At 46.8% G+C, this 27,063-nt stretch overlaps 2 protein-coding genes across 49 annotated transcripts in view; one reads left to right on the top strand and one right to left on the bottom strand.

Annotated features, from left to right (window-relative positions):
• ZNF12 (zinc finger protein 12) overlaps nucleotides 1-27,063 on the bottom strand; it is a 208,181-nt gene that overhangs the window by 51,817 nt on the left and 129,301 nt on the right. The window contains exon 12 of one of the 48 annotated variants that reach the window (XM_089895601.1): nucleotides 4,633-4,726. The exons of 44 other annotated variants lie outside the window; for them this stretch is intronic. In XM_089895601.1, coding sequence (XP_089751727.1) covers nucleotides 4,719-4,726 — 8 coding nt within the window. In that variant the 3' untranslated portion in view covers nucleotides 4,633-4,718. Of the gene's footprint in view, nucleotides 1-4,632; nucleotides 4,727-11,351; nucleotides 14,222-15,097; nucleotides 23,604-26,364; nucleotides 26,499-27,063 lie in introns of those variants that run through there. 3 more of the 48 variants (XM_089895600.1, XM_089895598.1, XM_089895599.1) reach the window with 3 other exon arrangements.
• On the top strand, nucleotides 8,226-12,689 carry LOC149747370 (speedy protein E4-like). Its single transcript, XM_089895458.1, has 5 exons — nucleotides 8,226-8,334; nucleotides 8,732-9,073; nucleotides 9,685-9,743; nucleotides 10,229-10,314; nucleotides 11,849-12,689. Exons 1-5 carry the CDS (start codon nucleotides 8,226-8,228, stop codon nucleotides 12,246-12,248), a joined length of 996 nt encoding a protein of 331 aa, XP_089751584.1. The 3' UTR covers nucleotides 12,249-12,689.

Here is a 27,063-nt window from a genome sequence, read left to right as displayed (position 1 = left end):
ACTGTTTATGTAAGGTAAAAATATCATTTTTCAAAAATGGGATCATAAGGGTAATGATTTATCACTATTTTGGGGGTGAAATAATATAACTGTGTTCTTGGCCAACTGTTCCTTAAAAGCTGCTAGGGGAAAAGTTAAAAATAAAATCTCCAGGGACTTCCCTGGCGGTACGATGGTTCAGACTCCTAGGTTCCACTGCAGGGGCTACGCGTTTGATTCCTGGTTGGGGAACTAAGATCCCGCATGCTGCGCAGTGCAGTCCCATTAATTAAGTAAGTAAGTAACACACAAAATAAAAAAGAAATCTCCCGCCAACCGAGAAAATCCTCTCCACAAATGTAGACGTAAAGAAAACGGTTTTACTGTGGAATAACCATTAAACCAGACTGTGTTGTGCACCACAGGCGAAGCACTAATGATTGTGCAAATGAAATCAACCTCACTTTTTTTTTTTTATAGCTCAGCAGATAAAATCTGTTGCATACATGTTCTCAAGATAAACGGGAACTTGTCTCATGTGAAAAGACTTGACAACACCATAAAAATGGCATACATTCTTTCAGGGTATATCCTAAATTCACCTGGTAATCTCGGTGGCTGTCCATGCTAGTTAATTAATACCCTTTATCCAAAGGAGAAAGACAACTGCTCCTACCTCTAGGACAAGCAGGTACTTACAGCTCGGAGGAAAGTGCTTAACACCTAGCCTAAACTCCCCCGGTGACAGAGAGATAAAGAAGATAGCTCTCAGGTCCTTAACAAAGACATTCCTCGGTTGTAATGCTGGCAAGAGACTGATTTAGCTTTTAAAAAGATTTAGATACTTATGAAAGGGACAGAGGAACTATTTATATTACAAGCGTCTTGAGGAGATCCTCTAAAAACGGAAATAAGAAGTGATGATTTGTCCAAATGAATAAGCACATAACCCATTCCTGATTTCCCCAGCTGAACTGCCACATTAAATTAATCCTGCACAAAATGCGTGCTTCTCCAAAATTGCGCGTGGAAGTGGCTGCTTAGAGCCAGGAATGGTCTTTTCCGGTTCTTGCTGCTGTTGACTGTGGCCTCTGCCTGAATTCTCGCCGATGAAATGCTGCCAGTGTGGGAATGACAGCGACCACGCCTGCTCTGAGCCTGAACCTGGCAAACCTCCAGGGCGCATTTCTCGCCTTTTCCATTTTCACCGCGTAAAGACGTCAGCTACACGGAGTACCTTGCTTGGAAGCACCGTGAGTGGGCAGTGCGCCCATCAGCCCGCCACCAGGCCTCCAGTTCTCACCTCACCCACGTGCACCGACCGGGTCTCAGCAGAACACTGGGGTGGCCTGTGAACCCCAGCTGCTGTGCCCACCTCAACACCTCACTCTATCCCTTCAGCCCAGGGACATGCTGGGCTCCCCAGCCCCCTGCCCTGTACTCTGCCCTGGACACTCTCTGGAAGTATTTCTATTACCAGTTGTCTTGAGGAAATGCTCTAAAAAAGGGAATAAAAGTACGGAGTCATCCCAATGAATAGGATGTCCAGCAGTGAGCTGATGTGCCTCACGACTCACCCCTCTCTCCAAAAGGCGAAAAACGGTCATTTCATACATTTCCCCCGTTTTAAAGCTGTTTTAAGCTAGGAGGGTAAACCTGGACCCTGCGACTTCACCTTGACCAGAAGCAACAACGGCCACCTTTTACTTTGGTTTCCTTAGGATCTCCTCATATACACGGATATTTACAATACAAAGCTTTCTCCTTGTGGATCTGCATCTCTATTAACTACAGATATTTCCCCTATTTTGTCAGTTCTCTATTTTTACTGAAGTATAGTTGGTTTGCAATGTTTCAGGTGTACAGCAAAGTGATTCGGTTACATGCATTTATGTGAGAATATATGTATTCTTTTACAGCCTCTTTTCCATTATGGGTTATTACAAGGTATTGAACATAGTTCCCTGTGCTATACACTAGGTCATCACTGTTTATCTATTTTACATATACAAGTGTGTATCTGTCAATCCCTGTTCTTTATCTTTTTAACTTTTTACTCTCACATTCTCTTATACAGACACTTTAAAAAGTATGTTGTGTTCAAATCTTTCACTTTCACTTCATACTTTTCATCTGCTTTGACACTGTACTTGAAGAAGCCTTTCCCATCCTGCATTTCCTAACTACTTACCTGTGTTTTCTCCTGCTTATTTTTGGTCTCTTAACATAGCAATTTTATCACAATAACTGGCACCCAGCTTCAGGATTTGTAAAATCCTTTTCCTCTTAAAGTCTCTCAGCCATTTTTTTCAACACTAACACATCTACCACAACCGGGAAACGCAACGTTTAAAAAGAAAACTCAGGTTTCTAATCTAACTCCTAAGGACAGGTTCTTCTTTGAAGTTCAGCGACACGTCTTAATTTGAAGGCAGGGGAGGGACTTCCCTGGTGTTCCAGTGGTAACGAATCCGCCTTCTAATGCAGGGGACGCGGGTTCAAAGCCCAGGAACCCTGGTCCGGGAGCTAAGATCCCACACGCCACGGGGCAATTAAGCCCGTGTGCCGCAACTAAGATACGATGCAGCCTAAGAGAAATAAATATTTTTTTAAAAATTAAAATAAAGGGAGGGGAAGCAGAAAAGCGACCGCCCCATGTGAATTCCTTCTTATTGAAAATACAGGTCGTAGCAGTTTCCTTGGGCTGCGTCACCAAGTACGACAAACTGGCGGGCTTAAGCAACACAAATGCACTGTCCGACATTTACGCAGGTTGGAAGTCTGAGATCAAGGTGTCAGCAGGGTTGGTCCCCTCTGAGGGCTGTACGGGAGGATGTGCTCCAGGCTTCCCGGTGGAGAGGGCGGTTTCCTCACCAGCACATGCACTATGCATGTACCAGGCAGGTGCCTGGGCTGAACTCCGATCCCAGGGCTGCTTATCCACGGCAGCACCGGGCTGCTGGAGGGGTTGTCACGGACGCGTTGGCAGGAGGATTGGAGGCTGACACAGACGTCCGCTCAGCTGTGGACCCATGGCCTGGCCACAGCCCTGCCAGAGGATGCCTGGGTGAAATCCAGGTCACCGTTCACCTCCCTCCTTATTTCATTCAACGACGCCTTGAAGCCCCCCTAATGCAACCAGCCTGGGTGGCACATCCCACCCAGAGATTTCCAAATCAGAAGCATGTCAATTGAGAAAGTTAAAATTAGGCCCTAGCTCAGTGCTGTGGAATTAGAATCTGTGAGGCTGGGTCCAGGCATCTGTGTTGTAATATTTTCTCCACGTGACTCTCATGCCGAAAGGATTGTATTGACGAAGCACTTGTGCTTCACTCTACTGATATTTCTGCACTAGAGCTACAGCCGTTGTTATATTAAACTGCAGCCACAGGAGGAAAAGAGAGGAGGAGAGGTGATAGTTCTGCTTGTCTCCAAACACGCTGTTACTGAACCAAACTTGGGTCCACTCGCCCGCACGCACTAAAGCCAATCTACTGACACCGGGTCACGGTGAAGGAAAGTGCCGCGTTTATGGCAGGGCAACAAGCAAGGGGTCCAGGTATCTAGGGCTCAGAAGGCCCCCACTCCCCAATGGCTTTCAGGGAAAGGTGTTTACAGATGGGGTGAGGCTGTTGGTGGGAATGTACACTGGTGCCGCCACTATGGAGAACAGTGTGGAGGTTCCTCAAAACACTAAAGCTAGAGCTACCGTACGACCCAGCAATCACACTCCTGGGCATAGGCCCAGAGAAAACCATAATTCAAGAAGACACATGCACCCCAATATGTATAGCAGTACTATTTACAATAGCCAAGACATGGGAGCAACTTAAACGTCCATCGACAGAGGAACGGATAAGAAAGAGGTGGTACATATATGCGATGGAATACTACTCAGCCATAAAAAATGAGATAATGCCATTCGAAGCAACATGGATGGACCTAGAGGTTATCATACTAAGGAAAGGAAGTCAGACAGAGAAGGACAAATACCATATGACATCACTTCTATGTGGAATCTAAAACAATGATACCAATGAACTTCTTTACAAAACAGAAACAGACTCACAGACATAGAAAACAAACTTATGGTTACCAAAGGGGAAAGGTGGGGGAGAGGAATACATCAGGAGGTTGGGACTAACGTATACACACAACTATATATAAAATAGGCAATCAACGAGGACCTCCTGTAAAGCACAGGGACCTCTACTCAATATTCTCTATTAACCTAGGGAGTCCCCTGCTGGCGCAGAGGTTACGATTCTGGTCTTTCACGGTCGTGGCCCGGGTTCAATACCTGGTCAGGGAACTGAGATCCTGCGAGCCACAGAGCGCGACGAAAAAAAAACACAAAATTTTGTAATAACCTAAATGGGAAAACAATCTGAAAAAGAAAAGATATCTGTGTACATAGAAGTGAATCACTTTGCTGTACACCGGAAAGTAACACAACATGGTAAATCAACTATAGCCCCAAAATAAAATTTTAAAAATGTTTAAAGTGAATTACAAAAGAGTGGGGTGAGGGAGGGGAGGTTGAGGGGTGTGTGCTCAGCTTGTGGACATTCTTCCGATTGGTTTGGTGGTGAGGTCATTTGAGGTCAACATCATCAACCTTCTGGTTCCAGCTGGTCTGGGGTCTACGTGCTTGTGGGCAGCATGCAGTTAACTTCTTCCACCTGCTGGGGGCTTCAGTCTCTGCAAAACAGCTCCAAGGACGAGGCTCAGAACAGTATCTACGGCCCTTGAGGAAGAAGGAAAGGTCCTTGGCTTTGTTTAACGGCTACACTAGTATTATCTGGTCGTTTTGGACTCTTTTCCTTTCTTTTGGCACTTTCTCCCTTCTCTGATTAAATTGTCCGTTTCGAACTCAGGGAAGGCTAGGAGGCTAAAATTTTCTAAAGACAAGAAGCAGGCAGAAGACATGGAGAGAATCCGGCCCAGGAAGGCCCCACAAGGTCCTGCTCACTTACAACATCAGATTCGACCTGGGCTGTTTACGCCGTTTTGGGACAACATACCAACACATCTTGAGATGGGTCCCACCCGACTGTAGCACATTTGGACAAGGTGAGGTGGGGTGGGATTATGCAAATCCAGATCTGAAGACTAGATAAAGCAATCAGGGTGTTTCACAGTATACAAGAGAAATTTTCACAGGGACAGAATACCAACCTTCTAAGATTTGAAAGCCTGTTAACCAAGAGGGAGAGTGAACTTCTGTTCTGTTATACAAGGACCCAGTCAGCAGTGATGGTTAAAAGCACGATGAATGCAAATCTGAACTCATTTGCCTCCTAACGATGGAACGTCTACAGCAGAGGGACACAGGTCCTCGAGCAGCAGTGCTTTTCCCAGCAGTGCGGACCCTGAAGAGAGCCGGGCTGTGGCAGCTCTGGAGGACCTCAGACGCTCTTTGCATGGCCTCTGAGATCTAGAACATCTCAGAAAGTCCACGAGTGCAAACCAAATAGACGCTCAGTCCCTGCACCTCGGATGAACTGATTTGACTCTACGTATGCATTGCTTCGGCTAATTAGAAATATGTAAGTGATCAAAAGACAAACTAAAACGCTGGGCACATCCTGAACAACAGAGATACTTCTCATCAAAGTCCAAACAATAATTCAAAAGCAAGATTCAGAGCCAATATGTGGAAACAACCCAAGCGTTCACTGACAGATGAATGGATAAAGAAAATGTAGTGTGTATATTCATACAACAGATATTATTCATCCACAAACAGGAAGGAAAGTTTCTAATTGATAGAAAGAGCATTTATGTATTTCTCAATGATTGTTTGACATTTCTTTGTATAAGCAGTGAAAATTTAACAATTCCACTTGTAAGAGGAAAGGTTAGTGTTTCTTTGTAGAAACAGTTAAGTCTCAGCAGTAGAGGCATAAGCACACACGTGCACACAGAGTAAACAGAAATACCGCCCCGCTACCTCCCCCCAATCTGATCCCCGCTGATTCTCCCTCCAAATATATGGAACCTGTTGACTTCACTCCATCTCCTCAGACATCGTCTTCCTGCACTACCACGCCAAATTCCTAACCATATCTGGGGCTCCCGACTTCCACTCTTGCTGAATCCCCACCCCATCCATTTATACAGCAGCCAACATCAACTGTTTCCCTTTCAGTGCCAACTGGATCACGACACCTCTCATTCACTGGTTTCCCACTGCACTTGGCATACATCTCAACTTCTTCAGACCCAGGGTTTTATTTCCTTCTCACTCACTGTGTACTGTCCACACTGGCTTTGGGGTCTAAGAAGGAAATTTTGACACAGGCTACCACACGGAAGACACTTGAAGACATTATGCTAAGTGGATAGGCCAGATACAAATGGACAAATGTTACATGATTCCACTTCGGTGAGATCCCCAGAGGGGTCAAATTCATGGAGACAGAAAGTGGAAGGGTGGGTGTCAGGGGCTGGGGAGATGGGGAGTCAGTGTTTAATGGGGACAGAGTTTCAGTTTGACAGCATGAAAACATTCTGGAGACGGAGAGTTGGGACGGTTGCACAACAATGAGAATTCTTTATTTTTCTTCTTAAGATTTTTGTTTTACTTATTTTTGGCTGCGTTGGGTCTTCTTTGCTGTGCGCAGGCTTTCTCTAGTTGCAGCGAGTGGAGGCTACTCTTCGCTGCGGTGCACGGGCTTCTCATTGCGGTGGCTTCTCTTTACGGCGGAACACGGGCTCTAGGCGCACGGGCTCAGTAGTTGTGGCTCGCGGGCTGAGGAGTTATGGCTTGCGGGCTCAGTACTGCTGGCGCACGGGCTAAGGTGCTCCGCGGCATGTGGGATCTTCCCGGACCAGGGCTCGAACCCGTGTCCTCTGCATCGGCAGGTGGATTCTTGACCACTGTGCCACCAGGGAAACCCAACAATGTGAATTCTTCATGTCACTCAACTGTACCCTTAAAATGGGCAAATTTCATGTAATGCAAATTTTATCACAATAAAAAAAGAGAGAAGGGGGGAGGGAGGGAGGAAGGAAGGGAGGGAGGGAGGGAGGGAGGGAGGGAGGGAGGGAGGAAGGGAGGGAGGGAGGAAGGGAGGGAGGGAGAAAGGAAGAAAGGAAGGAAAAGCAAGACTCAGACCCCCAGGCGAGGAGTGGAAGCATGAGTTGGGAAGGTCAGAAGAAGCCTTCAGTGGCACTGCATGATTCTGAGTTGGCTATTTTCTTCTCTGCATCTCGGCTACCGTGTACTTCCTACCCTCATAGAAAAATCACCTGTCTTGAACTGGAGATTTTCCCATTAAGGCTTTTTGTACATGTGACATTTTTATTCAGGTAGTGAAATCTCTGGGACAACAGTGATACTACATTCTCAAAATTTTGATAAGTAGACGAGAACTTCTTAATTGGAATCCAGGGGCAGGCTTTGGACAATCCATGGACTTTGTGAAATCCAAAGGTGCCCTTTGTGTGTGTGTGTGTGTGTGTGTGTGTGTCTGTCTGCAGACACCCGTTGAAGGGTGCGTGAGCACGTGTAGTTCTGTATGATTTTAGCTGCTCAAAATGCCTCTTGGGCTCAAAGGTGCCTGAGGGTAGCGGACGTGTGCTCCCCCACTACAGAATTCTGAACACAGTGCCAGTAAACACTGAGCAGAAGAGCTTTGCAAAATTCCATGTTTTAACGTAACTTTTTAATCCAGTGAGTCAATGTACCTGGGATATTTTTTGACATACTTATCTCACTCTTATAAGGCTGAACCGTTGCTGCTTCCCCTAAGTCTCCTCGTCCCTCTCCCCACTCTCCCACCAGCCCGTGGAAGAGGAATGGGAGGGAGGGGGAGAGTGCAGCAGGGAGAGGACAGCGCACCTACTGGGAAGCGGTAAAGCGGGGTCTGGACACCTTGAGGGGGGTTTTGGAGGACGGGCAGAGGTTGGGGCAGAGGCAGGAGATACCGTTTACCCCTGATCTCTGGGACAAGTGCACACATAGGTGTGACAGTTACTTGTCATTTCCTTCAAACTGCTGGCCAGGTTGGAATGACGCATGATGACATCAGAGGCTTCCGACCTTCCTGATTGGAAGGACCAGACTCCGTGGCGCTCGGCAACAGTAGTAGACAATAGCATCTCGCCAGAGCTTCTCTCCACTGCCAGTTGCCCCGCAGCTTGGAGAAGGGACGACCACTCGTGTTTAGCCCAAGTCCAGAACAAGAGTTGGGACAAAGCAGAGTCTAGGCTTCGAGGAAGGGAAGAGTTTGGGAGACATCATGGACAATCGTCCACCGAGTTCCCAGGCTGAGGACGAGACCTGCCAGCCCAGCTCCTCAGGGTACCCCCTGGAGGTGACTGTCTATGAAGAAATCCCAGGACCGTCAGGTGAGGGAGCTGGCACGAGAAGGAATTTCAGAGGCTTGACCGGTAAGGAGGAATGGGTACACAGGTCGGGAAAGAGCCCCCGCAAAAGGTGCCTATGAAAGAAAGGAGACATTCGGAAAGCCAGGGATTGAGGGAGGAGAGCACAGGAGCTGGGGACACGGAACACCTGGGGAGCAAGAAAGAGGGTTAGGAGACGAGATCCAAGGATGAGAGGAGGGAAGAGAAGAAACAAGGGGAGGGTTCTTTTTTTTTTTTTTTTTTTTCCTGGTGGGAGAAATTATCTACCATGAGAAAGAGTTTCGAGGACAGGAAGCTGGAAAAATGACAACAGGAGTCAGGGGAGGGATCGGTAGATATGGACAGAGAAAGATGGAAAGATGACTTGGGGCAAGGTCAGCGGTCTGTGAGACTGGAAAGCACGGGGGTGCTTCAGGGGGGAGGCAGAGTCGGGGTGGGGTTGGGTGGTCACCAGTGGCTGAATTCCCAAGACGAGAGCGTCATACTGTAGTCTCTTCTCCTTCGTCAGCCCCCTGGGCCGGTTGCACCTCCCCGCCTCAGCGCCCCGGCGGGAAGAGGAAGAGGTCAGTGGCGTTCAGAGCGGAGGTGGAGGGCGACCCGGCCGCTGAGGCCCAGGACACCTGGGTCGTGGAGTGGCTGATTGGGCTCAAGATGAAGCTGAAGCGACAGCGGGTGTCTTCAGTGCTGCCTGAGCACCACGAGGTCTTCAACAGGATGCTCGGTAAGGACCCGCCCCCTCGCCCAGCACCCTCCAATCCTATACTTGAATAACAAAGAAACAAATCTTCCCATGACTACACTTTTCCAGTGGAAAACAATTCCCTGCTAGTTGGTGCGCTCTCCGTCCCTGGCGGACTGTCTACGGATAAAGGATACAGGGGACACGTAAATGATGCAGGATGAGGTTAGATTTAGAAATGATACAGGGTTAGGTTTGTTTGGCTTCAACTGTACCCCTGAGACTCTAGCTCTTACTGGCCTTTTGAATCTTACTGGTGCGGGGCGGAGGGCCGGGGGCTGACAGTCCATCTTCGCCCCAACGAGACTGTCAATTGAGAAACTGGCTGAGAGTAACTCGATGCCCTCTGCACTGATACGTGAATGCATGATGAAGGGGCATCACTCCCTGTCACTCGGCCCCCCCTAGAAGGGGAGTCACCCCCTTTCCTCCCACAGTGAATGGTCTTCAATCCCCTCTTCCCATCACCTTCACCCTGGGCCACAACTTGGCATTTCCCCGGGGGGCGGGGGGAGCGCGGTTCTCCCTCTTGGCTCTGCAATGCTCCCACGACAGCCCTGTTCCCACTGGCAACATCTGCCCTCTTTTCACAGAGGATCCCGTCGTTAAGAAATTCCTTGCCTGGGACAAAAGGCTGGAAGTATCTGACAAGGTAAGTCACCCGCTGAGATGGATGCCAGCTCCAGCGCCTGTCCTGGGTGGGCGCACGGGGTGCTTTCTACACCCACGTTTCCACTCCCCTCCCAACCTGATGCCTTGTCAACACTTCCCTCCAGGGGCCTCGAGGTCCCCTCTGGGATCTGAGCCCCAGGTGTGCCCCTTTGGTGGTTGCTGCCTAAGTCCCCTCTCCTCTCAGCTCCTGGGGACTCGCCTTGGCTCCGGTTCATCAAACACAATCCAGTGCCAGTGGCCCTAAGTCCACGCCCTCAACCCACAGCCTCCCATCCTTGGAGCGTCGCAAACTCTGACCTTCTGTCCTCTCCCCTTCCCCAAATAATCAGGCTCACCCAACACGGGGGGGTCTCCTCTCCAAGTGGCACCACCCATTCCTCGTCCCCTGCTCCCTTCTCCCTCCCACTCTTTCTCCTCTTCCAGGAGGTGACCTCTCTCCTACGTTTTTTTCCCTCTTTCCATCAGTATCTCCTGTCGATGGTGATAGCTTATTTTAGCCGGGCTGGGCTCTTCTCCTGGCAATTCCAGAGAATCCATTTCTTCATAGCTCTGTGAGTACCTTGCTCCATCCCCGCCATCAGTATTCAACACCCTGGGAGGGTGGAGAGAGAGACGTGGGGTTCTGACCTTTCATCTATTTTTTTTAAACCCCTTTGTACTGTTTACTCTGGTGTGAAAATGACAGGACTACGGTACAGTGGTTTCTTTTTCAAACAAAGTTATGGTTTTTATACCATTCATTGTCAAAACAAACTACCCTAATGTCAATTAAAACACTGAACGAAACAAAGCAAAACACAAAACCTTCCGAAGAGGAGAGGAAGAAAGAACTGATACCATCCTGCCCCCGAGTAAACAGATTTGAGACGTTTCCGGTTCTGACTTTCCAGTCTCGGGTCGTCCCACATCAGCACCAAGTGTGATTATCTTCCGTTTCTGCGTTCCCACGACAAATGCCACAATCGGGGGGCCCTTATCACATAGCGCGGATCTGGTATAAAATGCTCCCCACTGACGTTTCTTCCAAGTCTCCCAAGCCAGTCGGCTCTATCTGCCTGAATATCCTCCCAAAACACAGGTCTGACCGCTTCGCACAATTTCATTGGCTAATGCCGTGCCAAATCAAGGCCAGAGTTCTGGGTTGGAATTCAACTCTCTCTGCAATCTCCATCACACTGTCCTGATACTTTATTCCTGTGTTCCACTGTTCCTTCCAAATACCCTGCCCTCTAAGTTTCTATTGGGCTTTCTGTCCAGGTATCTTTCCCACACATTTATCTGAAGAAAATGACCCTATCCTTAAAGTGGGTTCAAACACCAAAACCTTCACGATGCCTCATCTCCCTAACTTCTGCATCCCGGAGGCACTTGACTTAAAATCGTATTATAATGGGATGCTTTGCATTATAGTCATTTCTTATCTCCCCCCTTCCCCTTCCCCAGTCCCATGAGACTGGACACAATGTGGAAGGCAGGTCTTGTCAAAATGTCAATGCATTCCCAAAACACTCAGCACAATTCTTTTCATTTTGCAAATGTTCGTTCTTGTGAGTCTTCGAGGTAATCAGTGTTGCATTTGGCTATGAGATTAAATGTTCATTCATTCATTCATTTAATGAAACCTTATAAAGTACACCCTACATGCCGGGGAATATGAGGTGATGGGAACAGAGATTCACAAAAGGCTGTTGAATTCATGCATCAATATGAACCAAGCCCTAAATGTGTCATTTGGTAGGAGAGGGATGAATGCAGAAACAGATCAGACCAGCTCCTGCCCTCAGGAACTGTACAGGTACCTACAACATAGGGAGAGAGGTGTGTGCACATAAAACAAGTTGAAGGGAACAGGGGGTTTGGATTTAGTCCTCATCCTCAAGGTGTGAGAGGCACCCTTCCGAAGGTCCTGCCTGGCAGTGCCTCCTTGATGACTGGGCGGCTCTCGGTGACGGTGACGGTGACGGTGACGCTGGGCAGGGCTGGGTGGGTCGTGTGAGGATGTTCAGCCTGCCTCTTTCCTGGGAAGCTGATCTCAAGTGGAGGCCCTTCCTGTCCTGATGACAGCGACCTGATGTCTTTCCCCAGCTATGTGGCCAGCGACATGGAAGAGGACAACCAGGCCCCCAAACAAGCCATCTTTTCGTTCCTCTATGGAAAGAACCGCTCCCAGCGTCCCTTGTTCCACAAACTGCGTTCCCAGTTCATCCGTTCCATGGGCTGGAAGACGAGGGTCACTCGGGAAGAGTGCGAGCAGGTGGGTGGGCTGTGGCGGTCTCCGGGAGGGGAAGGGCCGGAGAGGAGGGGGGGATCACGGGGAACTCGGTTTGGGACTTGGGGATGGACGAGAAAGAACCGGAGGCCGGCAACGGGAGGCAGCGGCATCCTCATTGCCAGGGGCTGTTTTTCTTTCCAGATCCAGGCTTTTGATCCAGAGCTCTGGGTGTGGGGAAGAGATCGCACCCTCTTGCCCCAGGGGCCCCAGTAGCACGCAGGCCTCACTTCATCGGCCTGCGCAAAGGTAGGTCTGCGTGCGTGCGCAAAGGTGCGGGCGGAATGACGTGTTGTCTACTGAGGAAATCAGAGGAATCCCACTGCTGGACCCACACCACCTCTCACGCTGTGAAGGGGGCCTGACGGGCACGCAGCCACACGCAGACTCAGCGCCCAGCCACAGACTGACAGCCACACACAGACACCAGCACCGCGGGGCCCGTGGGCGCCAGACCTCGGGGAAACCAGTTTATCCCAGACGCATGGGTCTCACTGAAGTCATTTCACCCAAAGCAACTGGGTCCAAATAACAGCTTTGACGAGATGGTGATTTTCTTCCATATACTGTGTTCCCAGTTTCTCTTTTTCATTCATTTTTTGGCCTTACATCCCTCAGGGATATGGGTTCTAGCATTCACCTACAACAAAGTAAATGTCTTTATTTTCATCCAAATTTACTTTCAAATTGCTTATGGCCAGATGACCTGTGACTCTCTATTTCCCCTGACTCACCACTTCTGGACCAATGATTCCTCTTGTACAATTCACCTTTTCCCCCTCAAGTTTACGGTCAAGGGGATTTATCACAACGAGCGAAGGTTAAGGAATGCCATCTTCAGCAGGGCTTATTACAATTGACACATTAGAGTTCTAGACGTGGGCAGAGGGTTGAGCAAACATTTGGCTTAAATCTTGCAAACTAGCTGTCTTAGTCCATTCGACCTGCCCTACTACAGACTGCGTGGCTCATAAACAACACACCACAGTCTCTTTTACAAAGCCAATAATCTCATTCATGAGAGCTCTACCTCCCAAACACCCCACCTCCTAATACCAGCACCTTAGTGGTTAAGATTTTAAGATTTCAACATAAGAATTTTGGGGGACACAAACATTCAGCCCGTAACACTAACCAAGTTTAGGACTGAGTATTATCTAAACGTTAGGATCCAGGGACTTCCCTGGGGGCAGAGTGGTGAAGAATCCGCCTGCCAACGCAGGGCACACGGGTTCGAGCCCTGCTCCGGGAAGACCCCACATGGCGCGGAGAAACTAAGCCCGTGCGCCACAACTACTGCACCTGAGCTCTAGAGCCCACGAGCCACAACTACTGAGCCTGCATTCTACAGTCCGCAAGCCACAACTACTCAGCCTGTGCGCCTAGAGCCCATGCTCCGCAACAAGAGAAGCCAACGTCATGAGAAGCACCGGAGAGTACTCCTCGCTCACCACAACTAGAGAAAGCCCACGCGCAGCAACGAAGACCCAATGCAGCCAAAAATAAAATAAAGGAAATAAGTAAATAAATGAAAAATTAATAATAAAATAGACATTAGGATGCAGGGTTAGCGTCAGGGTTAGGGATCCGGCATCAGGTCTCCTGGTCCACGATGTTGACTTGTCAGTGATGTCTATAGTGTGGTGCCAAGTTCAGAACTGAAGTGGTGCCAAAGGACCAAGGTGAGTTAAGACTAAAGCAGCATTCTTCAAATGCCAGCTCCCTGAGCAGAATCACCTGGGGTCTTTGTTATAAAGCAGATTGCTGGGCCTGACCTTAGGTGTATTCAGTGGTTTTTGGAGTCAGGGTCACCAGAGTCCAAGAATCACACTTGAAAACAATGAATGGCTCAGGACTGGGGTTCAGAATGGAGAATTTGAGATAAAACTGCAATCATAAAGGAGTCTCAGTTCTGGTTAGAGTTGACTAAGCATGTGAAAACCTTTATATCTGCAGAGTTGCCACTTTGAAATCTGACATCCTCGCTCATTCTCTTACTTCCAGATCACAGAGCCCAGGAGAGATGAGGATGTTCAACACGAGGGCACTCCAGACAGTGATGACAGCTGTGAGGAAGGAAGGGAGAAAGCCTCTTGTGCAGATAATCGCGAAGAACCCAGCATCTTCTAGAATGAGCTGAGAAGAGTTTTCATATCATACTCCTAGGAGCGGGGCATGCTTCTAGGAGTCTGTGGCAGGACAATAAGAAAACAGGGTTTTCTCAGATTCCATCCTTTTGGAAGTCACCACCCCAATTTTCAGATCATTTCATTCAAATCTCCCCTGAGGTCCCATTGGAGGTCCCATTTTTTATACACTTGTTTGCCCCGGTCTAGAAGCATCTGAAGGTGGAGTGTAGGGGCTCAGAATACGACAGAAAAAGTTTTAAATATATAATGAGAGCCATAGGGTCGAGCCTGATGACTTAACTTTCACAGGCTTATTTTGAAAATGTCACCTATAAAATTATTGTATGTTTATATTTATATATTTATTTTAAATAGTTTTGAAATAGTCTTCACTTAGGAACACCTTGTTCCTACAAACCTTTTGTGATGCGTATTACAGCTGTTGTATATTTACACATATATACAATTGTATTCACATTTTCAAGAGAGATTTTTATTTTTATCTATTACATAATATACCTTTTATATATTACATAATATTCCCATTCTACTTATAGCTAGGTGGGTATTTCCTCCCAAATCTTGTAAGCATACATTTTATTTTTTTAGTTCTCATTATTGAATTGTGGGAATTCAGTCGGAATTTTTTAACTTGTCTCAACATGTTTGTATGTTATTTTAGATTATTAAAGAGCACCGTGCAATGCAGCTTTTGAGAAAATACAATAAAGATGAAAGTCTTCCCACAGTCACGTGTGTGTGGTCATTACCAGTCGGCTTCGCCTCTTTGCTGTGCAGCGAGGTGTCGCTTAATGGTGTTGTGATTATCCAACCCCATTTCTTAACTCTGAAAAGGAATCCTGAATTATTTTTCATGTAGAGAAAACTACAGAAGATGAGGCACATCTTGCATCATTCAGGACTCCAATACAAGTGTTGGGTAAACGGAAAGACAGCTTTATTGAGGAAGCCGGCAGTCCAGGGGAGCAGGTGGACTCATGTCCCGAAGAACCAACTCTCCCCTCCTGAGGTTCTGCTTGAGGACTATACAGGGAAAAGAGAAAGGGGCTACATGTTGAAGAGAGGGTTACAGGGTGTGTGATCAGCTCACGGACATTCTTCTGATTGGTTGGTGGTGAGGTCATGGTGACCCAACATCATCAGCCTTCTGGTTCCAACTGGTCTGGGGTCTACGTGCTTGTGGGCAGCATGCAGTGCACTTCTTACACCTGCTGGGGTTTCAGTCTCTGCCAAGCTGTTCCAAGGACATGGCTCAGAATATTACCCGATAGCCCTTGAGGAGGAACTAAAGGTCCTTGACTGTGTTGAACGGCTAAAGTATGATTATTTTGTCTTTGCTGTTTTTCTGGCCACGCCTCGCAGCTTGCAGGACGGATTCTTAACCACTGCACCACCAGGGAAGTCCCTGTGCGTTTAGTTTCAAAACATAATAAGGCCGGATGAATTCAGAACTAGGGGCAGAAAGCTCTTCCAGTGAGACACAGAAGCTCTGCTGTTTAGGCAGATTTCGAGAACAACTTTCCAACCACTTATTAAAGAGACCAACACTCCACTAGAAACAGTTATCATTTTACAGAGAGAAAACCAAACTCCAGCTTTGCATCGATGTAACATTTGACACTCAGAGAACCAGAAGCTCTTTTTTGAAAACCTCTGGAATAAACATCAAAACTGAGCCGCCTTCGGCCCAGACAAATGAAAGTCCCTTTCCACCCATCTCCTGCAACTTTCTATATTCACTGAGGTTGTGTCCTTCACTATCCTCTTTCTGCTGCTGGAACAATCAGTCATTTCACTTTAGGACCAAACTATTTTTGTTCCTGTTAATAAACAAAACTACATCGCATTGTCTTGCATACAAAGTCGTACCTCTCGGCTGCTGGAACCAAGCAGGACCCTGCAGGGCCCTTCCATGTCCCCTGCCTCTTGTTTGTAAAACAGCTGCAGTCTCCCAGGCCTCCCCTGAGTCACAAAAGAGCAGGTTCAAGCAGTAAATGATTAGGACAACAGCACTCACAGAATCTTTAGTTCCTCCCGAAGGACATAGGTGACAGTGTCAGAGACACACTCCTAACTCGTTTTGCAGATACTAAAACCACTACAAGAGGAGAAAGCTAACTGTATGACCACCAACCAGACTGCAGCTATGACGTAAGCTGCTCCATCTTGAGCAGACCTGAACCAATGGCTTACACAATTCCAGGAACTGGTCTCAAGAAAATGCGAACAAACCAACACTGGAGTTGACGATTAACTGTGCCTGAAACAATCAACATGACACCGACCGCACCACTGCATGACCAATGTCAAGATCATGGTCAGAGCTGACTGTGTTACTCTGCATGCAGCCCCCACCCGCACAGCCCAGAGCCTTCCCGTCTTTTCCTATCAGCCCCTTTTCCCTCTAACTGGCAACTGGGAGATGGTTTTGGGGACACTAGTCCGCCATCTTCCCAGGTTGCCAGCTTCCTGAATAAAGCATCTTTCTTCCTCCACTAACCTTTGCCTCTGGAACATTGACTTCTGAGCGATGAGCAACTGAACCTGAGTTCTGTTCCAGCGGATAACATTACTATTGGTCAAGTCTCATTCATATTATATTAATGATAACTTTGAACCAAAGTTACTTCCATTTCACAAAGAAACCTAGCAGTGAATAATAGACAACTGCCCATCACACATCAGCATTTTAGGCTAGGAGAGCTCATGAACACACATACCACAACTTTACATAGCCACAAACATCCCTTACATGACTTCTCCAAGTGGCAGAGACACACACATTCATTAACACACCCACAGACATAGCCTCTAGGTAACAAATAAAAATATGCAGCAAGAGCATAGAAGTTGAGATTATGCTTAGTAATCAATGTTTCGGGTTTCTGTCTTGCTCAGAAATGACCTCGGTATCCAATGATTATCCAGTAAGTAACACAATTTAATATCAGTTCAAGGCTTTACGTAAACTAAAGATCTTGGAATTTATCGACAAGCTAACACAGTACAAAACACAGTTACTGTTGAAAGAAAGTTTGTCGGAATAATAGTTAAATGCGGTTAAACACAAATTTACATTTTTCATAGCCTTAAATATTAAGTAGAAGTAATGTTAGCTTATTTGATGGGCACAGCTATATAAATTTAGGAAGAACACTCCCAAGTAGAATCTTTTTAAATGTATGCCTAATACCGATAATTAAGACAGGAATAAATATTTATTAAACCAAAAATATTAAACTAGCTTCACTTGTCAAAGATTTACCTAAATTATGTAAACTTGAAGTCTTTCAATTTCTGAGTTGATTTTTTTTTTTTTTTTTTTGGCTGCACACAGAGGCTTGCTGGATCTTAGTTCCTTGACCAGGGACGGAACCCGGATCCTGGCAGTGAAAGCACCGAGTCCTACCACTGGACGGCCAGGGAATTCCCTGACTTGATTTCTATAAGAATACTTTTCTAGCACATTTAACGTATGAGAAGTTCTAATTCCTTTCTCTCTGACAATTTTAGGGATATATAATTTTTATAAGCACATTTGTATCTTTGTAGGCCAATCAGGACAGAAACCCTTTAATTTAAGAGACTCTACAATCTACTTTAATAGATCCAGAAGTAGGAAAACATTACATACTCACACTGTCAGAGGTAAAGACCCTTCTGAATTACAGACACACAGACATATAGAGAATGGAACTTTTACCTTCAGTTCTCAAGTCTTAGACATCAGTCAGGAATAAAAACTCACCAGTCTAGATATTAAAGAGCCGTTCTCCTCCCACTGGGCAAGAGATTCTCAATTGATTTGAGCTTGTCCAAGTAGACAAACAGAAAAGACTAAGAAAAGACTGACAAACCAGATCCTCTGTTACCTCTCACCTAACTGAGATTAGTTCTGTAGAAACTTAATCCCTTTGGAGAGACCACCAAAAGTCTTCAAACGACACAGCCAAACTCAGAATCCCTGCTGCTCCAAATGGGGAACCACTCAGCTGTAATCCGAAAGCAACGCAGAAACACAAAAGTAATACAAGGCGAAACTAAAGAAACAGAAAGTGCGCCAAGTTCAATGGCAGCTTGGGTTCACCCCTGGGAGAGGAGAAAAGATGTACCTGGGCTTCACCGGCTCATGAAATACACCACTTGTTGCTGGGCTTTTACAGATTTATTTACGTGTAATTGATATACAAAATCCAGCCCATGTTTAATTTGTATAACTTGATGAGTCTGGACATATGCACACACCTGTGATACCACCACCACCATCACGGTAACATACTCATCACTTCCAAAAGATTCCTTCTATCCCTTTGTGTGTGTGTGTGTGTGTGTGTGTGTGTGTTAGAAAGACTTAACACAGCACCAGGTACATGAAAAGGTGCTCAACGTCAGTAATCATCCGGGAAATGCAAATCAAAATCATAACGAGATATTACCTCACAGCTGTTAGAATGCCCACATTTTTAAATTTTTTTTAAAGATAAGAGTTGTCAAGGTTGTAGAGAAATCGTAGCCCTTGCATATTGTAGGCAGGAATGTAACATCGTGCAGGCACTGTGGAAAGCAGTATGGAGTTTTCTCAAAATCCTTTAAATAAAATTTCCATATGATCCAGCAATCCCACTTCTGGGTATACAGGCCCAGCTCAGAGACACTGCAGCTTCGGTTCCAGAACACTGCAATGAAGCGAATACCGCCATAAAGCGAGTCACGTGAATTCTCTGGTGTACCCCTGCATGAAAAACTTATGTTTACACTATGCTGTAGTCTGTTAAGTGTGCGACAGCCTTGTGTCTAAAAAAACAATGTACATACCTTTATTGAAATATACTTTAGGGAAGAGAAATATAGATCAATGGAACAGGATAGAAAGCCCAGAGATAAACCCACACACATATGGTCACCTTATCTTCGATGAAGGAGGCAAGAATATACAAGGGAAAAAAGACAGCCTCTTCAATAAGTGGGGCTGGGAAAACTGGACAGCTACCTGTAAAAGAATGAAATGAGAACACTCCCTAACACGGTAACACAAAAATAAACTCAAAATAGATTAAAGACCTAAATGTAAGGCCAGACACTATCAAACTCTTAGAGGAAAACATAGGCAGAACACTCTATGACATACATCACAGCAAGGTCCTTTCTGACCCACCTCCTAGAGAAATGGAAATAAAAACAAAAATAAACAAATGGGACCTAATGAAACTTCAAAGCTTTTCCACAGGAAAGGAAACCATAAACAACAACAACAGAACAACCACCCTCAGAGTGGGAGAAAATATTTGTAAACGAAGCAACTGACAAAGGATTAATCTCCAAAACGTTCAGGCGGCTCACGCAGCTCAATATCAAAAAAACAAACAACTCAACCCAAAAATGGACACAAGACCTAAATGGACATTTCTCCAAAGAAGATATAAGATTGCCAACAAACACATGAAAGGATGCTCAACGACACTAATCGTTAGAGAAAGGCAAACCAAACTACAGTGAGGTATCACCTCACACCACTCAGAATGGCCATCATCAAAAAATCTACAAACAATAAATGCTGGAGGGGGTGTGGAGAAAAGGGAACCATCCTCCTGCACGCTGCTGGGAATGTACATTGAAACAGCCACTACGGAGGACAGTACGGAGGTTCCTTCAAAAACTAAAAATAGGGCTTCCCTGGTGGCGCAGTGGTTAAGAATCCTCTGCCCAATGCATGGGACACGGGTTCGAGCCCTGGTCCGGGAACATCCCCCATGCCACAGGGCAACTAAGCCCGTGTGCCACAACTACGGAGCCTGCGCTCTAGAGCCCGCGAGCCACACCCACTGAGCCCTCGTGCCACAACTACTGAAGCCCGCACGCCTAGAGCCAGCGCTCCGCAACTAGAGAAGCCACCGCAAGAGGAGCCCGTGCACCGCACACTGAAGCGCCTGCTCGCTGCAACTAGAGAAAGCCCACGCACAGCAACGAAGACCCAACGCAGCCAAAAAGCATGAATAAATAAAACTACATAAATTTATACAAAACAAAACACCAACTACACATAGAACTAACACATGATCCTCCAAGCTCACTACTGGGCACATATGCTGAGAAAACCATAATTCAAAAAGAGACACGTACCACAATGTTCACTGCGGCACTATTTACAATAGCCAGGACATGGAAGCGACTTAAGTGTCCACCGACAGATGAATGGATAAAGAAGATGTGGCACATATATACCATGGAATATGACTCAGCCATAAAAAGAAACGAAATTGAACTATTTGTAGTGAGGTGGATGGACCTAGAGTCTGTGAAACAGAGTGAAGTCAGTCAGAAAGAGAAAAACAAATACCGTCTGCTAACACATATTTATGGAACCGAAAGAAAAAAAAAAGGGGGTTCTGATGAACCTAGTGGCAGGACAGGAATATAGACGCAGACGCAGAGAACGCACTTGAGGACACGCGGCGGGGGGGAAGGGTAAGCTGGGACGAGGCGAGACAGTGGCGTGGACATATATATACACTACCAAATGTAAAACAGATAGCTGGTGGGAAGCAGCCGCATAGCACAGGGAGATCAGCTCAGTGCTTTGTGACCACCTAGAGGGGTGGGATGGGGAGGGTGGGAGGGAGACGCAAGAGGGAGGGGATATGGGGATATATGTATACGTACAGCTGATTCACTTTGTTATACAGCAGAAACTAACACAACACTGTAAAGCAAATATACTCCGATGAAGATGTTAAAAAAAAAATACTTTAGGGACTTCCCTGGTGGTCCAGTGGTTAAGAATCCGCCTTCCAATACAGGGGGCGCAGGTTCCCCTGGTCGGGGTACTGAGATCCCACGTGCTGTGCTGTGCAGCACAGCCGGAACAAAAAAAAGTTAAAAATACTTTACTGCTAAAAAATGCTGACCATCATCTGAGCCTTCGGCGAGTAGTAACCTTTTTGCTGATGGAGGGTTTGAAATAGTGTGAGAATTACTAACATATGACCCACAGACAAGAAGTGAGCAACTGCTGTTGGAAGTACGGTGCCAACACACTTGCTCAACAAAGAGTTGCCGCAAACCTTCAATTTGTGAAAAGCACAAGATCCGGGAAGCACAATAACTATAATAGAAGATAATGTAATATAATATAATAAATTATAATATAGCCTGTATATTCAAAGAAAAGGAAATCAATATCTAGAAGAGATACATGCACCTCTATATTCATTACAGCATTATTCACCAGAGCCAAGATAGGAAAACAACGCAGATTTTCACCAACACAGAAATGGATAAAGAAAATGGGGTATATATATAGGATATTATTATTCAGACTTATTAGAAGGAAATCCTACCAGTTGAGACAACGGGGATATAACTAGAAGACATTATGATAAGTGAAATAAGTCAGTCACAGAAGGACAAAACTGTGTGTTTCCACTTATTTGAGGTATCTAAAAGAGTCACACATAAATTGTCAGGGATGGGGGAGGAGAGAATGGGGAGTTGTTCAATGGGTATAAAGTTACAGTTACACAGGATGAATATGTTCTAGAGAACTGCTGTATGACTAAGCGTCTATAGGTAACGAGGCACACTATTCTTTTCGTTTGAATTAAAAAATTTTCATTCAAGTGTAACTGACCTACAACACTATGTTAGTTCCAGGTGCATAATCTCAATATTTCTATACATTAGAAAATGATCACCAAGATTAAGTCTAGTTGTGGTCGAGTTACCATCCGTCACCGTACAAAGTTATAATGTTATTGACTGTATTGCCCATGCTGTATATTTCATTCCAAAGACTCATTTATTTTGTAACTGCTTATCCGTTCCTCTTAATCTCCCTCACCTATTTCACTCATCCAACTACCCTCTTCTGGCAACCACCTGTTTCTTCTCTGTATCTATGAGTCTGTTTCTGTTTAGTGACGTTAGTTCATTTATTTTGTTTTTTACATTCCACATACAAATGAGATCATACAGTATTTGCCTTCCTCACTGACTTATTGCATTTAGCATACTACCCTCTGCCTCCATCCATGTTGCCACAAATGGCAAGATTTCATTCTTTTTTTTTTAATTTTTAAAAATTTATTTATTTTACTTTCGGCTGCATTGGGTCTTTGTTGCTGCAGGTGGCATCTTTCCTAGCTGCAACGAGCGGGGGCTTCTCTTCCTTGCGGTGTGTGGGCTTCTCATTGCGGGGGCTTCTCTTGTTGCAGAGCATGGGCTCTAGGTGAGCGGGCTTCAGTCGCTGTGGTACGCGGGCTCAGTAGTTGTGGCTCGCAGGCTCTAGAGCATGGCTCAATAGTTGTGGCACACGGGCTTATTTGCTCCGTGGCATGTGCGATCTTCCCAGACCAGGGCTTGAACCCATTTCCCCCGCACTGGCAGGTGGATTCTTAACCACTGCATCCCCAGGGAAGCCCCTCATTCTTCTTCTTCTTTTTTTTTTTTTTCTGGCTAATAGTCCATTGTGTGTGTGTGTGTGTGTGTGTGTATATATATATATATGACACACCTTCTGTATCCATTCATCTATGGATGGACACATAAGTTGCTTCTATACACTGGCTATTATAAATAATGCTCAATGAACATAGGAGTGCATGTGTCTTTTTGAACTAGTGTTTTTGTTTTCTTCCCAAAAAATACACAGAAGTGGAATTTCTGCATCTTATACTAGTTCTCCTTTAAAATTTTTGAGGAATGAGGTGCACTACTCTTTTTTTTTTTTTTTTTTTTGGTGCACTACTCTTGACACGAAGTTTACCTGCTGCCGTTAGGTGAATCCATCCAGGATGTCTGTGAAGACCTCCAAAGCTGCTAAAACATTAAGGGTAGGGACCTCCCTGGCGCTCCAGTGCTAAAGAATCCCCCTTACAATGCAGGGGACCTGGGTTCAATCCCTGGTCAGGACACTAAGATCCCACGTGCCGCAGGGTAACTAAGGAATGGTGTGGAGGAGGTTAAGGAAAAGACCACGCCAAGCTCACAGGCCGTTTAAGATGGCAACAAACTCCTGACATTGACTGAAAATCAAAGTTCTTTATGTGTAACAATCGAAGAGGCAGGATGGGTCCTGTTAGCAAGGTCCCCTGAGATGCCAGGTCACCTGACCCCCAGCTCCAGATGCAGAGACGTCCGGGACCCAGGCTTTGCCGGCCTGGGAAGGCTGAGGGTGCCCACCTGCTGACAGGACACCGGGGCGGGGGGGTGGTAGGGTGGTGGTGGTGAGTGGGGCGGGGGGAAGAGCTGGTTACCGCCCAAGGCAGACGAGCGTCTGTGCAGAACTGCCTCGGCTCAGCCTCGAGAAGCCTGTCTCAGAAATCGACAGCAAGTCTTACAGAAGCTCTGCCCATATTCCATTCAGACGTCACTGGTCACACCTGTGGCTGCCCGGATGAAGACTGGGGGCCCACACGTTCACACACTGAAAGTTATTACCAAATGCAAGAGAGTGAGGGATCAGACCATGAACTACTCTAATTTTAAAGCATTAAGTAGAATCACGCACACCTTCTTCTCCTTTCCGGTTCTGCATTTGTAATTTCACAAAATGTGTGATTTGTGGGGCTTTTCTAAGTGCTTGTAATTTTGCCGGATGAGAAAAAAACTGCACAATAAGAAAACATTATAGTTTTCACTGGTAATGGGCATAAAAATATATGCGCTGTTGCTGCTTGAAAACAGCATTCATGTGAATGTTCCAGATGATTTTCTATTTGCTGATGGGTTAAGTGGCTTGCCCACGTTCACTTTTATGTAAAGGGAAGATGAGAAAATTGCACTTTAAACTTAAAAAAATGGATGTCAGGAAACCCGGATAACAAATTAAGAAAGCAATCAGAACTGCAAATATTGAGGGGTTTTAGGTTACTTTCAAAACACAAGGGAACAACCCACGATGTATGTGTCTTAAAGGACCACTTGGTACGGTAAGATTCCACAGACAGCCTTGTAATCGCACAACTCAGAACTGGTCACACACTGCCCACAAGCCACTTTCTCAGCGTTACGTTAACAGTGTCGGCTCACTCCCCTGCTTGGTGGCAGAGAGGATGGGTCTCCTTTCCTTTCTGAGATTCTTTTCATGAGTGGCTAGAAAGCTTAAGCGCTGGAATTCCATTAGAGAAAAGGAGTATTCCTCAGAGGACTGTAAATGACAAAACCCCAAGAGGGCTTTAACAGCTGCGTCCCTGTGTCAGAGATCTCCCATGCATGGCTGGGGCCCAAATGACACACAACAGCGGGGGCCCAGGGGCCGCAGTCCTAGGACGCCGCTCCACAACCAAAAGGGTCCTCTCGCTCGTCGGGGAAAAAGAAAGGTGTTCCCAGACACACACAGACTCCAGAACCAGGAAGTGAGGACCCCACCTGCCTGGCCTGTCCCAGGAGAGTGGCTGATGCACTGCCCAGAACCAGAAAGGGGAACTGAGACCCAGCAGAAAGGGAACCACGAAACCGACGCATTCCTCCACCCGCACGCGCCTGTGCCCGCAAAGAAGCTGCACCTCGGTACCGACCAAGGAGGGTGCTCTTCAACTAGGAATCTTACGCACACAAACGTGCTGATTTTGAGAAATTTTTGAAACGCATAGTATTCAACCTCTCAAAGTAAAAAAAAAGTAATGAATTACATAGCAATGCTGGAAAATACAGGAAAAAGACAGTAAACCTTGGAAAACAATGTTTACTAACATGACCCCAACTGGAAAAATTTAGAAACATTTAACACGACTCTGAAGCCAATAAGACAAGGAAAACAAAACAGAACAAAACAAAACAAAACAAGACAGTATTGGGGCAGGAAGACGGGCAATGGACATGAACAGGCCCTTCATATAAAAACAGAAATACACCAGTCTGAAAAGACCACAGACAGAAGGATTCCAAGTAAGTGACATTCTGCAAAGGGCAAAAATACACAGACAGTAAGAAGATCAGCAGCTGTCGGGGGCTTGGGGACACTGGGGGGGATGAACAGGTGACCGGCACGGATGTTTCGGGCAGTGAAATGCTTCTGGGTGGCACTGCAGTGGTGGCTGCAGGTCATCACACTTGTCCAAACCTGCGCAGCAGGACACAGAGAGTGAGCCTTAATATAAACTACAGACTCCACGGGAGAATCAGGTGTCAATGCTGATCCATCACTGAGATGACGCGCCACACAAGCCTGACATGTTATCAAGGGAGGGAACCCAGAGGGACGGGTACAGGAAACTGCTGTCTGCTCGATTCTCCTGTAACCCTAAAACTGCTCTAAAAACTCTCTATCCATTAGAAAGAAGAAACAGCTTCTAAGCATGTGAAAATACTCTCAACCTCATTCACGATTCAGAAAAACCCCAAGGGAACGTCCACACTGCTTACCGGGGCCGAGGACCAGCGGGAACACGCCGCGGCCTAGCCCCTTCCTGTCGGGCACCGCGCTGGAGCCCAGAGTCCCCGACTTGACCCACCGCACCCCACCCCGCGTTTCATGCCGTCCACGGTCTCTACACATGACATCTTTAGATCAGATGACTCACTGTCCCGATTACAAGGTTTCAGTTTCTCCACAGGATGAAACCAAAACCAGCACAGAGGGGAGCTCTTCAGTCAACCTCAGGGTCTGCCTGCATCCACGTCCCGCTGTTCCTGACGGGAGGCCCACGTCCTAAGGAAGGAGCTCCTTACCAGCACCTCAGGAGCCTCATCCGGTCCACCTCACGCTGCTCTGAGAGCCTCGCCAACCTCTGCAGCTACCCAAGTCCTGGTCACTTGAGGGCCGTCACCCTTCCCCGAGTCACTGAGACACGTGTTCTGACGATGCATTTATAACCAGGCTCTCGGGCTTCCCTGGTGGCGCAGTGGTTAACAATCCGCCTGCCAATGGTGGGCACACGGGTTCGAACCCTGGTCCAGGAAGATCCCACATGCTGCGGAGCAACTAAGCCCGTGAGCCACAACTACTCAGTGTGTGCTCTACAGCCCGCACGCTACAAGTACTGAGCCCACGGCCCGCAACTACTGAAGCCCGCATGCCTAGAAGCCATGGTCTGCAATAAGAGAAGCCACCGCAGTGAGAAGCCCGCGCACCACCAGAAAGAGTAGCCCCCGCTCACCGCAACTAGAGGCAAACGCCTGCGCGCAGCAACAGAGACCCAATGCAGACAAAAAATGAATAAATTAATAAGAAACAAAAATTAAAACACACAGATAAATAAATAAAAGCAGGCTCTGCTGTGTCAGCACTCTGGAGTTCCCGACGTATCGACGGGCAGGATTCCCGTCCTCTCCTGTAATTACGTCTCTGAAGTGCCTTTCCCGAGGAGAACAGAAGCTCCTGGAAGCAGAGAATTGCTTAAGATCACATGCAGAACCGGAAGACATCTGAAGTTTATGTCTAAGATAAAAGACACGACACTAGATGGCGTGAAGGGTCCCCGAAGCCAAGAGCCAGGGAAGCAGGACACGTCGTCTGGGGACCCTTCCACCAGCAGAGCAGAAAGTGTCCGTGGCCAGAACTGGCGCTCAATTCGCTTTGAGCTGAGAGGCACCCGTGTAATTACATAGGCTCCCCAAAGACTAATTACTCCCACATTTAAGAGAGGAGATGGCTTTTCAGGCAGACAAGGCAAGTACGGTCTTCCCAGCTGGCTGAACTGTGTGTGCAGATGGTCACGATGGAGCTCGGCCCCAGAGCTCTGCTCTCTCCTCAAACCCCCAACTTCACCCTCACCCTCACCTGAGGAGCTGCTTCCCTGAGAACAGAGAAGCCATCGGAGGGCTTCCCCACCTGCAACCCAGCTCTGCCATCCCCTCCCCACTCCAGCACCCCGGGCAGCAGCTCTCCCCTCCCCCACACGCATCTACTGGATCATTCCCACTCTCATTTCTCCCATCAAAAC

This window comes from Delphinapterus leucas, chromosome 15 (assembly GCF_059928025.1).
Source record: "Delphinapterus leucas isolate spDelLeu-1000000601 "Yukka" chromosome 15, BTC_Dleu_Yukka2, whole genome shotgun sequence".
Classification (NCBI taxonomy): domain Eukaryota; kingdom Metazoa; phylum Chordata; class Mammalia; order Artiodactyla; family Monodontidae; genus Delphinapterus; species Delphinapterus leucas.
The sequence above is the reverse complement of the archived record's forward strand: the minus strand, read 5'-3'. Positions and strand labels throughout refer to the sequence as shown.